Source organism: Schistocerca piceifrons, chromosome X, assembly GCF_021461385.2.
Source record: "Schistocerca piceifrons isolate TAMUIC-IGC-003096 chromosome X, iqSchPice1.1, whole genome shotgun sequence".
Taxonomy (NCBI): domain Eukaryota; kingdom Metazoa; phylum Arthropoda; class Insecta; order Orthoptera; family Acrididae; genus Schistocerca; species Schistocerca piceifrons.
The window spans coordinates 441,233,651-441,251,873 of record NC_060149.1 but is presented as its reverse complement, the minus strand read 5'-3'; the positions used below and the strand labels follow the sequence as shown (position 1 = coordinate 441,251,873).

Below are 18,223 nucleotides of genomic sequence, written 5' to 3'. Positions count from 1 at the left end.
TTTCTGTACGACGTGGTGTTTTGCTGTTGCGTTCTGATAACGATCAGTAGAGGGTCGTGGTCCCACGTTCGTTACAGTCCTCTATCTTACGGCTTCTCCACCAAGGACATTGGGGTATAGTGAGAACGAAACAACTTCCTCGTCAGCACTGTACTTGATTCGGAATCGATGCTGCGATTATGAATGTGCTCTTCTTGCATGGCGTGTGCCGAACAACAATCCGCACCACCGCGGAAATTCTTTGCATGGCCAAAAGCCACTTCCCCTTGGCAACGCTTACACATCGATTTTGCTGGTCCATTCTGGAATGCTCGATGGTTGGGTGTGGTAGATTCACTCAGTAATTTTCCTTTTGTTGTCCGGATGTCTTCCACGACGTTATCTGCCACCATCCAAGCGTTATCCGCTATCTTTTGCACTGAAGGTCTTCCACAGACTATTGTTTCCGACAATGGCCCACAATTCATGTCCGCAGAATTTCAGTCGTTCTGCAAGGCCAATGGTATTCAACATCTGACATCCGCGCCGTTTTCGCCTCAGTCGAACGGTGCCGCTGAACGATTGGTCCGGACTTTCCAGTCACAGATGTTGAAGTTGAAAGAGTCGCATTCTCGGGAGGACGCGTTATTGCTCTTTTTGTCTTCGTATCGCTCTCAGCCCCGAGATGGTCGCTCGCCGGCTGAGTTGCTCCACGGTCTTCCTCATCGAACCTTGATGTCTTTGCTGCATCCGCCGCATCGGGTTCCTGTGCAGCGGCAGACGCCTGCTTTTGCTCCGGGCGACGTTGTATACTATCGCAACTATCGAGGTTCACGGCGATGGCTCGCAGCGCGCATTCTTCGTTGCCTCAGCCGCGCTAGGTATCTGGTTTTGGGGGCCTCTGGTGAGGTGCGTCGGCATCTCAATCAGCTGCGCCTCTGGCGTCGCACGGGTTCTGCCGCTCCCCGTCTGCTTTCAGCGACGGTGCCGTCCGGTCAGCGCCCTGGGGACCCATCTACTGGCTCGCCTCATCCCCAGGTGTTACCGACGCTGCCTTCCATTTTGCCCCATGGCGACGCGCCGCCTCCGCCGCCGCCTGTTCTCCCGCCGGCGACGCCCGCAGTGGACGCTTCGCTGCAGCCGCCGGGCGCCTCCCTGGGTCACGCGCCGCCGATCGCTTCCCGTGACCAGCTGTCCTCCGACGTGGAACTCTTGCCGGCTCCGGACCAGATGTCGTCTTCGCCCGTCGGGTGCCCCGACGCGATGGAGGTCGACCCTTCGGCCCCTCCTGTCTCTCTACGGGCACATACACCGCATGTTGGCGTGCACCCTGGACTAGGTTTTCAGGCGTTTCCTAGCTCCCCTCGGACCGAATGGTAGGGTGCGGGTGGCACAGCCTCGCCTGTTGTTAGGCTCCCCACCTCGTCGCATACGTCAGCATGGGGTCCTCCCCACGGCGGGCGGAAGCCTTATAACACAACCGTACGCCGATTTGCGGGGGAGGAATGTGGTGTCACCGCCAGACACCACACTTGCTAGGTGGTAGCCTTTAAAACGGCCGCGGTCCGGTAGTATACGTCGGACCCGCGTGTCGCCACTGTCAGTGATTGCAGACCGAGCGCCGCCACACGGCAGGTCTAGAGAGACGTCCTGGCACTCGCCCCAGTTGTACAGCAGACTTTGCTAGCGATGCTACACTGACAAATTACGCTCTCATTTGCCGAGACGATAGTTAGCATAGCCTTCAGCTACGTCATTTGCTACGACCTAGCAAGGCTCCATTACCAGTTAAAATTGAGATTGTAAAACATGTACCGTCAAGAGCGATGTACACCAATTATGGATTAAAGTTAAGTATTCCAGCAGCAACGTACCTTATTGGCTATATTAATTACATTGTCCTGTTCCAGACCTCACGCCAGTTTGCGTGAGCTTAAACGCGTGCGTTTCGGCTTCCTCCAAACCCCGTGAATTGGTTTCTGCCAATTCATAACAGTTATAGTCGGCGCACGAGCGATGGGACGCAGCATCTGCGAGGTAGCGATGAAGTGGGGATTTTCCAGTGCGACCATTTCACGAGTGTACCGTGAATATCAGAAATCCGCTAAGACATCAAATCTCCGACATCGCTGCGGCCGGAAAAGATCCTGGAAGAACGGGACGAGCGACGACTGAAGAGAATCGTTCAACGTGACAGAAGTGCAACCCTTCCGCAAATTGCTGCAGATTTCCATGCTGGGCCATCAACAAGTGTCACCGTGCGAACCATTCAACGAAACATCATCGATATGGGCTTTCAGAGCCGAAGGCCCATTCGTGTGCCATTGATGACTGCACGACACAAACGCCTCGCCTGGGCCCGTCAACACCGGCATTGGACTGTTTATGACTGGAAACATGTTGCCTGGTCGAACGAGTGTCTCGTTTCAAATTGTAACGAGAGGATGGACGTGTACTGGTATGAAGACAACCTCATGAATCCATGAACCCTGCATGTCAGCAGGAGACTGTTCTAGCTGGTGGCAGCTCTATAATGGTGTGGAGCGTGTGCAGTTGGAGTGATATGGGACCACTGATACGTCTAGATACGACTCTGACAGGTGACATGTACGTAAGCATCCGTCTGATCACCTGCATTCATTCATGTCCATTTTGTATTCCAGCAGGACAATGCGACACCCCACACGTCCAGAATTGCTACAGAGTGGCTCCAGTAACACTCTTCTGAGTTTAAACACTTCCACTGGACATCAAACTCCCGAGACATGAACATTATTGATGCCTCGCAAAGTGCTGTTCAGGAGGGATCTCCAGCCCCTCGTACTCTTGCGGATTAATGGACAGCGCTGCAGAATTCATGGTGTCATGCACTCTGATAGCCGTTCTACCTGCCACAGAGAATTGAAATTAGAAATCATTCAGATGCTTGTCAGTGGTCTGTACTTCACGAAGTTACGTTGTCATCCGACCATGTCGTTCAAATGGTTCAAATGGCTCTAAGCACTATGAGACTTAACATCTGAGGTCATCAGTTCCCTAGACTTAGAACTACCTAAACCCAACTAACCTAAAGACGTCTCACACATCCACCACCGAGGCAGGATTCGAACCTGCGACCGTAGCAGCAGCGCGGTTCCGGACTGAAGCGCCTAGAACCGGTAGGCCACAGCGGCCGGCGACCACGTCGTCTGACTGCTTCATTCTTTTTTTGTGTGTGTGTGACAATGTAGTAAAGCTCTGATGTCACAGCCACTGCTATGTAATTTAATGACGTACACTTGCCAATAGGTCTCTGACTCTTCTCTTGACGACAGTGGTCAGCTATGTAACGATGAGAATACCGCATTTGCTATGTTATTTTATTATCCGATGTAATACAGGTAGCACATTAAGATGATCAGACTGCAGAACTGTAAACTGTACCTTTGGCAGATGAAAGTTTATGCAATTCACATATTTCGACCAAGTATTAAATTTTCTTGTGACTTTTTCTTCCTAGTCTTACTCAAGGCCTGATTATCGCATTGGGCAAGCCTACTCTCACAGCTGAGAGGGCTGTTGAATGTTGCGATCGGTTGGCTGTTTTCATTAAGGAATTATTCAAGCGGTCTTATTCCATGATAAATATACCATGCAAAAATTTGTAGGATGTCGTACCAAAGTGGTTCATGGTGTGGGTTCCTGTAGTCATGTCCTAGTTCATGAACCACGGGCAAAGTATGAGTGGCCAAGTAAGTGGTCCCGACAGTCGGGATACCAGTTACTTTGGAATAAGGCTGGGCATCTCGGACATATTCTGAGTCGTGGTCACCTTTGTGCTCAGACGGCAAAGACTACCAAATCCACCGGTTAGTCCCTCAACCGTTAGGGGTGAAACCCAGTGGGACTCGGGGCAAGTAAGGCTAGCAACCTGCTTCGCTGGTACTTTAAATATGATGCTGGCAACAATCAGAGCAAAATGCCTCGGGCCTTTGGAGGTGACAGAGTCCCACCTCTAACTGACAAACCAGGGACTCCTAAGATACGACTTGGCAAACAAATGGTAATGAGATGGGGAGCTATTAATATCAATGGGGGCTACTCTGGGAAGAAGGTAGAGCTGGCAGAGGCTGCAAGTAAGATGGGGCTGGACGTTTTAGCTGTTAGTGACATTCGGGTAAGGGGTGAGAAAGAAGAGGAAGTGGGAGAATACAAGGTCTACCTGTCAGGAGTCAAAGCAGGAATAGCACAATGGGGTGTAGGGCTTTACATCAGGAAAGAAATGGAACCCAGCGTAGTTGCAATAAGATATGTAAACGAACCACTGATGTGGATAGATTTGACAGTGTCTAGCAAGAAAATTAGGATTGTGTCAGTATATTCGCACTGTGAAGGGACAGATCAAGATAAAATGGATAGTTTTTATGAGGCACTCAGTGATGTAGTTGTTAGAGTAAAGGACAAGGACAGTGTTCTGCTCATGGGTGATTTTAATGCCAGGATTGGAAATCGAACAGAAGGGTATGAAAAGGTTATGGGTAAATTTGGAGAGGATATGGAGGCCAACAGGAACGGGAAACAACTCTTGGATTTCTGTGCCAGTATGGGCTTAGTAATCACAAACTCCTTTTTTAAACATAAGAACATTCACCGGTATACTTGGGAAGGCAGGGGAACCAGATCTGTCATTGACTATATAATAACAGATCAGGAATTCAGGAAGGCTATGAGGAACACACGTGTATTCAGGGCATTCTTTGATGACACTGATCATTATTTAATCTGCATTGAAATTGGGATTGTGAGGCCGAAAGTGCAGGAGGTCAGGTCCATATGTAGGAGGATAAGAGTGGAGAAACTTCAGGATAAGGAAATCAGGCACAAGTACATAACAGCGATCTCAGAAAGGTACCAGTTAGTTGAATGTAGTCAATTACAGTCATTGGAAAAGGAATGGACAAGGTACAAGGACATAGTACTAGAAGTGGCTAAAGAATGTCTTGGAACAGTAGTGTGTAAAAGTAGGATGAAGCAAACAGCTTGGTGGAATGACACAGTCAAGGCAGCCTGTAAAAGGAAAAAGAAGGCGTATCAAGAATGGGTACATACTAGAGCTCAGGTAGACAGAGAAAGTTATGTTGAAGAAAGAAACAAAGCCAAACAGATAATTGCAGCATCCAAGAAGAAATCTTCGGAAGACTTTGGAAACAGGTTGGAGACCTTGGGTCAAGCTGCTGGAAAACCATTCTGGAGTGTAATTAGCAGTCTTCGAAAGGGAGGTAAGAAGGAAATGACAAGTATTTTGGACAGGTCAGGAAAACTGCTGGTGAATCCTGTGGATGCCTTGGGCAGATGGAGGGAATATTTTGAAGAGTTGCTCAATGTAGGTGAAAATACGATCAGTAATGTTTCAGATTTCGAGGTTGAATGGGATAGGAATGATGATGGAAGTAGGATCACATTTGAGGAAGTGGAGAAAATGGTCAATAGATTGCAGTGCAATAAAGCAGCTGGGGTGGATGAAATTAAGTCGGAACTCATCAAATACAGTGGAATGTCAGGTCTTAAAGGGCTACACAGGATAATTGAAATGGCGTGGGAGTCGGGAAGGGTTCCATCAGACTGGACAAAAGCAGTAATCACACCAATCTTTAAACATGGAAACAGAAAAGATTGTAACAACTACAGAGGTATCTCTTTAATCAGCGCTGTGGGTAAAATCTTCACAGGTATTGTTGAAAGGAAAGTGCGAGTATTAGTTGAGAACCAATTGGATGAAAATCAGTGTGGGTTTAGGCCTCTTAGAGGTTGTCAGGACCAGATCTTTAGCTTAAGGCAAATAATGGAGAAGTGTTATGAGTGGAACAGGGAATTGTATCTATGCTTTATAGATCTAGAAAAGGCATATGACCGGGTTCCTAGGAGGAAGTTATTGTCTGTTCTACTAGATTATGGAATAGGAGGCAAACTTTTGCAAGCAATTAAAGGTCTTTACATGGATAGTCAGGCAGCAGTTAGAGTTGACGATAAAATGGGTTCATGGTTCAGAGTAGTTTCAGGAGTAAGACAAGGCTGCAAACTGTCTCCACTGTTGTTCATATTATTTATGGATCATATGTTGAAAACAATAGACTGGCTGGGTGAGATTAAGATATGTGAACACAAAATAAGCAGTCTTGCATATGCGGAAGGTGGCGCAAATCTATACACATACAACACAAGCCACCGTACACTGCGTGGTGGAGGGTACCCTATGCCACTTCTAGTCATTCTCTTTCCCATTCCACCCGCAAATAGAGCGAGGGAAAAACGGCTATCTGTATGCTTCTGTATGAGCCCTAATTTCTCGTATCTTATCTTCGTGCTCCTTACACGAAACGTATGTATGCGGCACCAGAATCATTCTGCAGTCAGTTTGAAATGCTGGTTCTCTAACTTTTCTCAATAATATTCCTTTAAAAGAACGTTACCCTCCCTCCACTGTTTCACATTTGGGTTCAACAAGCATTGCCTTAATACCTGAGTGTTGTTCGAACCTACCGGCAACAAATCTAGAAGTCCGCCTGTAAATTGTCTCGATGCCTTCCTTTAATCCGACATGCTGCGTATCACAAACACTAGAGAAGTATTCAAGAATAGGCCACACTAGCGTCCCATATGGCGTCTCTTTTACATATGAACCACACTTACCCGAAAATTCTCCCAATAAACCACCATTCACCTTCCCCACCACAATCCTCAGATGCTTCTTCCATTACATATCGCTCTGCAACGCTACGCACAAATATTTACACAACGTGACTGTGTCAAGCAGGACACTATTAATGCTGTATTCTTATATTACGGGTTTGTTTCTCCTACTCATCCGCATTAACTTACATTTTTCTGCAGTTACAGCTATCTGTCATTCATCACACCAACTAGAAATGTTATCTAAGTCATATTGTATCCTCCTACAGTCACCCAACTTTGACACCTTCCGTACACCACAGCATCATCAGCAAACAACCACAGATTGCTGCCCACCCTGATCCACTCAAGGAATGCCACGAAAACATTCCTCAGACCATAATACTCCGACGATTGTTGCAGGGTGTTTGCTTTCAAAAGTTATACGCCGTAAGCGCCAATGGCCATCTGTCCACATAACATAAACCACGACTCATCTGAAAAGGACAGCTGTCGTCACACAGTGGACATCCATTGTCGGTACTAGCGTGCAATTTCCAACCTTCGTCGGCGATGAACAGCAGTCGGCATAAGTGCATGAACTAGGCGCCTGCTGCTGACAAGGGAACCTCCCCATTGCACCCCCTCAGATTTAGTTATAAGTTGGTACAGTGGATAGGCCTTGAAAAACGGAACACAGATCAATCGAGAAAACAGGAAGAAGTTGTGTGGATCTATGAAAAAAATTAGCAAAATATACAAACTGAGTAGTCCATGCGCAACATATGCAACATCAAAGATAATCTGAGCTCAGTAGCGCCGTGGCCCCTTGGTTAGCGTGAGCAGCTCCCGGACGAGAGGTCCTTGGTTCAAGTCTCCCACCGAGTGAAAATTTCGCTTTCCTTATTTTCGCAAAGTTATTATCTGTCCGTTCGTTTATTGACGTCTCTGTTCACTGTAATAAGTTTAGTGTCTGTGTTTTGATACCGCACCGCAAAACTGTGCGATTAGTAGACAAAAGGACGTGCCTCTCCAATGGGAACCGAAAACATTTGATCGCAAGGTCATAGGTCAACCGATTCCTCCACAGGAAAACACGTCTGATATACTCTATACGACACTGGTGACGGCATGTGCGTCACATGACAGGAATATGTTGTCGACCCACCTAACTTATATACTTGGCGAATGAGTAAAAAGATTCTTCTGCCTTGCCCGATTTGGGTTTTCTTGTGGATGTGATAATCACTCCCAGAAAAGTGATGAAAACATAGCGGAGGGACAGATAATAAATGTTTGAAAATAAAGAGTTAAACTTTTCACGCGAGGGAAGACTGGAACCAAGGACCTCTCGTTCCGCAGCTGCTCACGCTAACCACGGGACCACGGCGCTCCTGAGCTGCGACTATCCTTGATGTTGCCTATCTTGCACATGGACTACTGAGTTTGTATATTTTGCTTATTTTTTTCATAGTTCCACACAACTTCTTCCTGTTTTCTCGATTGATCTGTTCAGTTTTTCAAGGCCTATCCACTGTGCCAACTTACAACTAAATCTGAGGGGGGTACGATGGGGAGGTTCCCTTGTGAGACCCATACGTAGCAATGTTCACTGACGCCTGTTGGCGTGACCATGCTGGTAGCCAGTTGGCTCAAAATGGTTCAAATGGCTCTGAGCACTATGGGACTCAACTGCTGAGGTCATTAGTCCCCTAGAACTTAGAACTAGTTAAACCTAACTAACCTAAGGACATCACAAACATCCATGCCCGAGGCAGGATTCGAACCTGCGACCGTAGCGGTCTTTCGGTTCCAGACTGCAGCGCCTTTAACCGCACGGCCACTTCGGCCGGCCCCCTTGGTTCATCTGGGCGGTCAGTTGCTCAACAGTTGCACGTCTGTTCGCCCCTACACATCTCCGAAGCCGTCATTCATCTCTGTCATCTATGGTCCGTAGTGCACGACAGCTGCCTCGGCGTCTGTTTTGGTTCAAATGGCCGTAAGCACTATGGAACTTCACATCTGAGGTCATCAGTCCCCTAGAACTTAGAATTACTTAAGCCTAACTAACCTAAGGACACCACACACATCCATGGCCGAGGCAGGATTCGAAACTGCGACCGTAGCAGCAGCGCGGTTCCAGACTGAAGGGCCTAGAACCGCTCGGCCACAGCGACCGGTGTAGGTTTTGGGTAGCGCCATTTCGCCACTCACGGTATACTTTAACCACGACGGCACGCGAACAGTTCACAAGCTTAGCCGTTTTTAGAAATGCTTCCACCTTTGGCGCGAAAGCCCATGATTATACCGTTTTGGACAACGGATAAATTGCTCCGTTTCCGCATTATGACAACGATCGCACTATCATCCGCGTCCCTCCAGCACGTTTTATACAGGGTGTCGGAAATTCCTGTAACCACCTTCTAAAACTTGAGTCCATTCTATGACAATTTCAATTCAGATGTTTAACTCATCCATTTCTGCGTGAGGAATTAAATTAGGGGTGACGGAGTACAGTTATTATGTAACAATTCGAAAAGAGACACAAAGAAACATTCTTTTATCACTTAATCACATTTGTTTGTATTAACATTGAAACATTAGATGTTGACGTTTTTCCAAAACAGAAATACTCCAGCATACCGCACGTACAGAAGAATACTGACGCATTACGTCTACATCGGCTCGATGTGGTGACCGCCGAGGTTGATACAGACATTGTACCTACGAAGTATGTTCTGGTACACACTCTCTATCCCACGTGGTGTCTCTTCAGTATCTAGTGAGGCAGCCAGAGCTGGTGCCTGCAGATCTTCCTCTGTCTCTACAGAGTCTCGTACATTAAACTTTGTAAGGCAGACGTTGAGTGACATCAGGTGACCGTCTGACGTAGTACGCGTCATTCTGTGTACTCTATTGCATACGAGCACAAGCAAATCTGAGACTTTTCTCTTTCCCTCAGCAGACATGGTCGGCATTCAAAATATTTAGTACCCACTTCCCACTTCAAGTCCTAGAATTCTGGAACGGGAATTTTCGAACGCCCTATATAGGGTGTTACAAAAAGGTACGGCCAAACCTTCAGGAAATATTCCTTGCACACAAAGAAAGAAAAAATGTTATGTGGACATGTGTCCGGAAACGCTTACTTTCCATGTTAGAGCTCATTTTATTACTACTCTTCAAATCACATTAATCATGGAATGGAAACACACAGCAACAGAACGTATCAGCGTGACTTCAAACACTTAGTTACAGGAATTGTTCAAAATGTCCTCCAGGATACATGCATCCACCCTCCGGCGCATGGAATCCCTGATGCGCTGATGCAGCCCTGGAGAATGGCGTATTGTATCACAGCCGTCCACAATACGAGCACGAAGAGTCTCTACACTTGGTACCGGGGTTGCGTAGACAAGAGCTTTCAAATGCCCCATAAATGAAAGTCAAGAGGGTTGAGGTCAGGAGAGCGTGGAGGCCATGGAATTGGTCCGCCTCTACCAACCCATCGGTCACCGAATCTGTTGTTGAGAAGCGTACGAACACTTCGACTGAAATGTGCAGGAGCTCCATCGTGCATGAACCACATGTTGTGTCGTACTTGTAAAGGCACATGTTCTAGCAGCACAGGTAGAGTATCCCGTATGAAATCATGATAACGTGCTCCATTGAGCGTAGGTGGAAGAACATGGGGCCCAATCAAGACATCACCAACAATGCCTGCCCAAACGTTCACAGAAAATCTGTGTTGATGACGTGATTGCATAATTGCGTGCGGATTCTCGTCAGCCCACACATGTGGCGGTGAATCGAGGAAGTACAGTACATACAGACGAAACTAAAATGAGCTCTAACATGGAAATTAAGCGTTTCCGGACACATGTCCACATAACATCTTTTCTTTATTTGTGTGTGAGGAATGTTTCCTGAAAGTTTGGCCGTACCTTTTTGAAACACCCTGAATACGCTCCACTGCTAGTGCTCCCACCTGCCACCTGCAGTTTGACGTCGAACATATGCGGTGCTCCCATTAACGTGACCGGCCGTTTATTACACATTAGTGATCCTTATAGACTGTCATCGTAATTTTTCACCAATCGGAAACAAAAGGTTTACGGCGTTCGATAAAGATCGTGTAGTTATTTGTACACAGATAAAGTACGTGGCCTGCGGTTGCGGCACAGATAAGATACTCGGTGTGTCGGTTGCTACAATGGTAATATTGGTGTCGACTGACGGTGATTTTAGCACAGATGCGGAGCGGCAGTGGTCGCTATGCGGGTGTGCTGCGCGGAGACCCCGCAAGTGCGGCGGCGGGCCGGCTTTTTGTACGGCAAGGTCGCGGAAACCTCACGTTTTCCCTTTCTCCGCGGCGGCGGCGGCAGCGGCGGCGCCGGAGCAGGGTCTGCGGCAGCGGCGCTTTCACTGCCAGTTGACATGCGGCCACGCGCGCTCGCACCTGCCATGGGCTGATGGCTGCTGCCGCCGCCGTCCAGGACCCGGAGCTCGCCTTCCGCTTCTACGACAGGTGGAGGAGGCGCAACGAGGCGCTGGCCCGCCGCTGGCTCAACGAGCCTCTCTGCCAGGAGGGGCAGCCGCCTGCCATCTTCCACAGCCTGCACTGCAAGATCCAGCTGCTGCGGCAGGAGATTGTGCGTACACCTCTCATCTGCTCTCCTCCTACGATAAGTGAACTGTCCTCGAACCCAGTTTAAAAGTTCCGAGCTTCGCTTTTTTGTGTTGTCGCTGTATGTGGTACTAGCCCGGTGCTGCCAATGTAGGTCGGTAGGGAAGCGGCTTCGTACAGTAAGCATCTTCACCTGTCCTGTTGAATCTAGATCTTAACACGGAAACGTTAGTGTGCAAGTCACAGTGCATATCACATCTTTGTTTAGCTATACGTCACTTCTCAGTCAGTCATCAAAATGATGAGTGTTTTCTGTGACCTCTACATTCTTTTTTATATGCGTTAACGAATTACCAATCGAAAATGCTGCTTTTATGGCACACGACACTGGCTTTTGTACGTTAATGCAGCACCAACTGTCATTTCGAAAATCGTGTCTGACAAGGACGAATGTATTGCCTTAGCAGTATATTTCCCATATTAATAACTTTGTTTTCCCCGAGGTAAGCTAGACAAATAGCAATAACGAAGAATGCGAAGCAAACGTAATGTTTTAATTCCTAAGACTCAAGATGAGCAGCGAGTCTACAATTCTAAATGACGCTGACGGTTTTATCATAATGCTTTTTGCTTGAATCTTCATCATCCTAGCGTACTTGTCTCTGTCATCGGTACGCCCTCTTGTTCAGTTGAAGTGGACTGTGTGGGGTGTCCAGGGACACACACTGTGAATTCTAATCTAGGTCAGCCTAGCTTGCGAGAAGATGCCAAGGTCTGAGGAAGTGCGCGAAACAGCCTTCACGCGGCTGGATTGCTGTTGCTTGCGGGCTCCCACACACTAACTTCATGCAAAATAGGCTCTATTTGCAAGACGGGATATTGTCCTCACGGAAATATTTCACATCGTTGTCTGTGTTAGTTACAGTAGTAAGCAACCTTTTCGGCGTGGCCAGCCAACTGAAAGAAGTGTGTGTAACCACCATCTGGCAGTAGGAAAAAACAACAGATATTAATAATGCTGTCCTTAAGCACGCGACATCGATCGAAAATGCGATGATTGGAGTGGCTCATGTCCCAGAAAACTGATCCTCTCTTTCAGTGTTAATACGTTTTTGGGAAGTATCCCTCCCACCACATTTACAATATTACTGCAAAGAGAGACGTAAATCTGTATGCGAACGTCTATTCTTTGTATACACTACTGGAAAGCAAACTCTCTACAAGGGTTTCTCCTTTTATCGCGATGTAATGCTGCAGCTGTAGCTGGAGTATGCGCCTGTTTTCTATGCGAATTGAGGAATAAATCGGTTGTAACCTGTTCGAGAAACCACATCGGCGCCGTGATGAGCTTACGAGAAAACACGTTAGTCGGAGCAGGATTCGGACCACATATCTCCCAATTAGGGGAGCAGCCCTTTAGCGCTGCGCCATGTCGCTTTGTTGCCCGCCATTTACTCGGCCTTGCCAGCCAGATCTGAAAATGTTACTTCTGGGTCGCCTTTGGCGGCAGACAGTGACGTAGCGTTTCCGCATTCTCCGGACAGTCTGCACTGCGCAACAGGAGCCGCCGCTACGCAACGTCTCAGCGGATCACTGCCGCTGACACGGTTCCCAGTCCTGTCTCAGTTTACTCCCGTGTACAAAGCTGCGCTTCGGTACTATTGTCGTAACCTTGCACAAAATTTTACGATTGTCTGTCTGTCTCTTCCATTATTGAAATATGCCCGACATGGTTTATCACAGATAAATCTGGTTTAGTAGTTGTCAACGAAATTGCAGTAGGTAGCTCTTCTTACATTCCCTGTACGATTCGTAAGCGCTATGTTTGCACACTGCTTGGAAGACCAGTTCAGATTACTGTCTCGAGGAAACGGCATAAGCAGAGTCAGGAAACAATACTAAGGACGTTGAAAGTCCGTCTCTGAAGCAAATGAGAAAGCAGACTGAAAAATATGCTAACAAAATTGTTTCTAAAATGACAAATACACTTCGTCCACACGGAAAACAAAAAAATTAGTCAGAAAAATCTAGTCTGATGTTCATCCGTAATCATCTTTCGTGAATCTCTAATACGATTTTAAGTATATTAACGGCTTGTGTACAAAACATTTGTTCAGTCATGACTCCATCATTTGCGATACGACCGAGTGCGAGAACAATTTTTTTTTTTTTTTTTTTTTTCTCAAATCGTGTACTTCAAGACGCATGGACAGAAAGGTTTATTTTCAGTGCACTTATTGTATTTTAACATGAAACAGGATTCATTGAACGATACACTGTGAAAATACATTACATGCACTGATGATAAGGCGGTAAAGCCTCGATAGCTGACTAGTCAAATAAAACTAATGAGAAGCGATTGTGGTGCAACAAAAAAAATCAAATGGCTCTGAGCACTATGGGACTTAACTTCTGAGGTCATCAGTCCCCTAGAACTTTGAACTACTTAAACCTAACTAACCTAAGGACAGCACACAAGCCCGAGGCAGTATTCGAACCTGCGATCGTAGCGGTCGCGCGGTTCCAGACTGTAGCGCCTAGAACCGCTCGGCCACCCCGACCGGCCCGTGGTACAACAATTCTGGTTTAATGAAAAAATTGTATACCTGACTTGTTAATAAGACAAGGAAGTCTCTATCCTGGCACCGAGAGCGAAGTTACAGTGGCTAAGACTGTGAATGGAGCTGCCTACAACCAGCGATCCCGATTTCAGTTTCTGTGGGCCCCTACATCCTTTCAGAAGAATACTGTCATGGTTCAAATGGCTCTGAGCACTATGGGACTTAACTTCTCAGGTCATCAGTCCCCTAGAACTTAGAACTACTTAAACCTAACTAACCGAAGGACATCAAACACAACCATGCCCGAGGTGGGATTCAAACCTGCGACCGTAGTGGTCGCGCGGTTCCAGACTGTAGCGCCTAGAACCGCTCGGCCACTCCGGCCGGCAATACTGTGATGATACCTTCCGAAATATCGCGGCTGATTTGCTACTGATACATGTCCTATATGAGTTCGTGCTCCATCTCTAATAACATTGACATCGATTAACTTTAAACTCTACTCTTCCTTCCTTTGAAGCATATTTTATAGATCAGCTGGTCACAAGCAAGTGCTAGTAGGTCATAAACGCTACTGTTTTGAAATTTGTGGTAAGTTCCTATGGGAGCAAACCGCTTAGGTCATCGGCCCCTATAAACGCTACTGTTCCAAAGGTTGTGGCGGAAATGAATATACTCGAATAGTTCTGAATATCAACGTCTATAAATAAAGCACTAAGAGGGAGAAACATTACTGCTACCGTAACAAACTGTTCCGGTTGGCGGCCGGAGTGGCCGAGCTGTTCTAGGCGCTTCAGTCTGGAACCACGCGACCGCTACGGTCGCAGGTTCAAATCCTCTCTCGGGCGTGGATGTGTGCGATGTCCTTAGGTTAGTTACGTTTATGTAGTTCTAAATTCTAGGGGAGTGATGACCTCAGATGTTAAGTTCCATAGTGCTCAGAGCCATTTTGAACCGTTCCGGTTCGGAAAGTTGTTTACTGCGCTATTTTTTCAACCTTTAGTAAGTTTAAGACCACCATAATATGTTTAACAGTCAGCGTGGTTCATTTTAACAGCAAACTAATCTTGGTAAGCCACCTTCATCGACAGAGAAATTTAAAACTCAAAAATGAATGCGCGTACTGTCCAAAATATTGATTTCTTCTCTCTATTCTTAAGTCTATGAATTCTTCGTTGTTGCATGTTCTTATCTGGAAATAACAAGCAAAAATTGTTAATGTAAATTATTATTATTCACAGGATCACGATATTTAAAGTGTAGATAATCTACGGAACGTGGTACTGATTGCTTTAATCGGTATGAAAACAGACAAAAGCAATTAGAAATTATTCGGATTTTAGTCACTATTTAATTTATTAGTTTCTCGTATTTCGAAAGATGCTTGGAGTTTAGGATCTCGTCGGCGTTGAGGTTTTTTGAGAACAGAGCATTTGCGCATATCAATAAGGATGAGGATTGAAGTGATTTTCACCTGTTTCAGAAAAAGTCGCAGGATTTACCTGAATTAATTTAGGGGAAATCGCAGATAACCTGAATTGGGACTGCCGGATTGTTCGATAACTTGAGTGTAGCGATCTCAGCGTAGTATGTTCCTAAGCGCGCTAAATGTCTCCCGATACTGTAAGCACCTTATCACCACAGACGCGGAAGCATATAAAGGATATTGCCTCACACGGCGGAAGTCTTATCTTAGCTGTTTGAAGCATGGTGCTCTGTTAACAATGGAACATAAATCGGTGAAAACTGCGTAAAAAACAAATTTTGATGGAAATCAGACTAATTAGTTCTTATGCTTTCCGTTATTTTGCTACGGGGCTGAACCGTAACAGCTGAGGCGGCTGTCGTTTGTTCTCAGGCGTTGCACAAGTCAGCTGTGACCTTTCCAAACACCGGGAACACTGTTGAAACGGAACACAAGACGCATACGCCGCTGTTCCTTTGCTGGAAAACTCTGTATCCTTGCTTGTACAAACTCTTGTAGTCGGAATTACGTCTTTAAATAATGAACTTGTCACAGCCAGAATGAATAGTCGGTGACTTTCTTTTAGATGTGCGTTTACTATTCGCAGAATATTTATCTCTTTTGCGTTAGTTCGAAAAATGCGCCATAAATATATGCCAAAGGATTAATGATAAAATCTCACTAAGAGCAAAAATTTGCAAAAACACATAATTTCTTTTTTCTTTACATTACAAAAAGTATATGGGTAATGCAGCACAACGCGCATCACACAGACCTGAACTAACGAGCTGCTCGTTACACTGCAACTCGAAAAACTGTACAAAGACAGTAACTGACGTAGAGTTGCGCTATTTTAATATTTCGATTATCAATGTGAGAAAATGAGAAGTCGATGTCTTTATTTTCGAGAGCTTGCAGAGCTCTGCACTACTACTAATTTCTCTGATTTTTGCTGTTGGGAAGAACATTTAGAAGGTGCGATAAATCTACTAAAGAGACTGCCTACACTATGTTTGTCCGTCTTCTTCTGAGTATTGCTGCACGGTATCGATTTTACGAGTACCAGATAAAATTGACGGAGGACATCGAAAATTTCAAGGAAGGATACTCGTTTGATATCATCACAGAATAGGGGGCAGTGTGTCAGCGATATGATAAGCGAGTTTGGTGGCAATCATTAAAACGAAAGCGTTTTTCGTTGCGGCGAAATATTTTTCCACAAGTTTCAATCAATTATTTTCTCTTCCGAATGTCAAAATATTTTGTTGACTTCCACCTGCAGAGGGATAAAATAAGAGTAACCAGAGCTCTTAAGGAAACATTTAAGTGTTCAATTTTCCCTCGTGCCGTTCGAGAGTGGAACGATACAGAAATAATCTGAAAGTGGTTCCATGCTCCTTCTGCCAAACACTTAAGTGTGAACTTCAGGGTAATCATATTGTTATAAATGTAAATGAAGGGAGAAGGCATGTAAGAACTCTGGAATGTATGACAGTGTGTAATTTCCATGACATTTGGTCTAATATAGGAAGGATTGGTCTTTCGATAACAACGTAGTCCCTAGATTTATACTGTCACAAACATCTTTTTGTTAAAAAATAAAACAGATGTCTTTAAACATCCAGTACGTATTAGGCGAATAACAAGTTTCCTCTAGCGTACGACAAGAATGCTACCAGATACTGACACTGTAAGCAACTAAGCTTACTCTTCTGTATGGTTGAGTCAGCTGACTTTCCTCAGCCTGATATGGCAGGGTATGCTTCAAGTCTCATCGAATGCTGAGAACGGCAGGCCACCACGTGTTTTTTTTTTTTTTTTTTTCACACGTCCCTCTTGTGACATTTTATTCGGCGTTCGATGCAAGAGGCTCTTCAGAGGAGCACCATAGACACACGACGACACAAGCTAATTCTTCTTTCACAAGCATTAAAAATCACATACACTCACAGGCCAAATTTTACTAAAACATTTTATCATTGTCCTCTCTCATTATGCGGTAAGCTCACAAGACTCCACATACTCATTGTTGGTCTGCACACTTAAAACAACCATGAATAGATGATTTTGTCACGTTCCCCATCAGATGAATAAACGAAATGATTTTGCTAAATGGGAACAAACGGTGGAGGTTCGAGGTCTCCCTCGGGCATATGTCTGTGTGTGTGTGTGTGTGTGTGTGTGTGTGCGTGTGTGTGTGTGTGTGTGTGTGTTGTTCTTAGCGTAAGTTAGTTAAGTTAGTTTAAGTAGTGTGTAAGTCTAGGGACCGATGACCTCAGCAGTTTGGTCCCTTAGGAATTCACACACATTTGAACATCTTCTCAACGACGGTTTCCTGCAGTTTGTCCCCATTCAGCAAAATCATCCTGTAGAGTTAGTTAATTGATGTAGAACAACTACGTTTGCGGGCTACTAATACGTGAATTGTTTGTATGTTTGTTTACACTTCGCAATCCAGTGTACAGTGTGTGCCGGGTGTTATAGTATTATCACCATCCATTTCCTGTTCGATTCGCGGATGACACGCGCTATGAGAGACTGTCCATACCCCGCTCTATGAGCTCGGATGTCTATATTTTTTTAGTGTCGTCGTCATTAAGCAAGATTTATGGTGAAGAAAATAGACTGTGTCTTGACTCGTTTTACATTTTGTAAATCTCTCTGCGTTGCTCATCGACGTACTTGCGGCGCCTCCTATTAGAAGTTTGTTGAGCACGCATGTGACAATCCCACACTGACTAAACAAATCTGTGACGAATCATGCAGCCCTTCTTTGAATCTTTTTTATCTCTTCCATTAATCCAACTTGGTAAGTGACTCATACCGACACACTATACTCGTGAACTGGTTGAATGTTGGTTTTCCAACACTTTTCTCTCATCCATGAATTATACTTCCTCATAATTCTCCCAATAAATCTGAGTCTGACTATTGTCTTTCTCA

General features: G+C 45.6%; 1 protein-coding gene across 1 annotated transcript in view; it reads left to right on the top strand.

Moving 5' to 3' along the window:
- The first annotated feature begins 11,043 nt into the window (after window positions 1–11,043).
- The window catches only part of LOC124721742, an 87,499-nt gene continuing 80,319 nt past the window's right edge, over window positions 11,044–18,223 (top strand). The window contains exon 1 of the mRNA XM_047246843.1: window positions 11,044–11,279. Coding sequence (XP_047102799.1) covers window positions 11,100–11,279 — 180 coding nt within the window. The 5' untranslated portion in view covers window positions 11,044–11,099. The remainder of the gene's footprint in view (window positions 11,280–18,223) is intronic.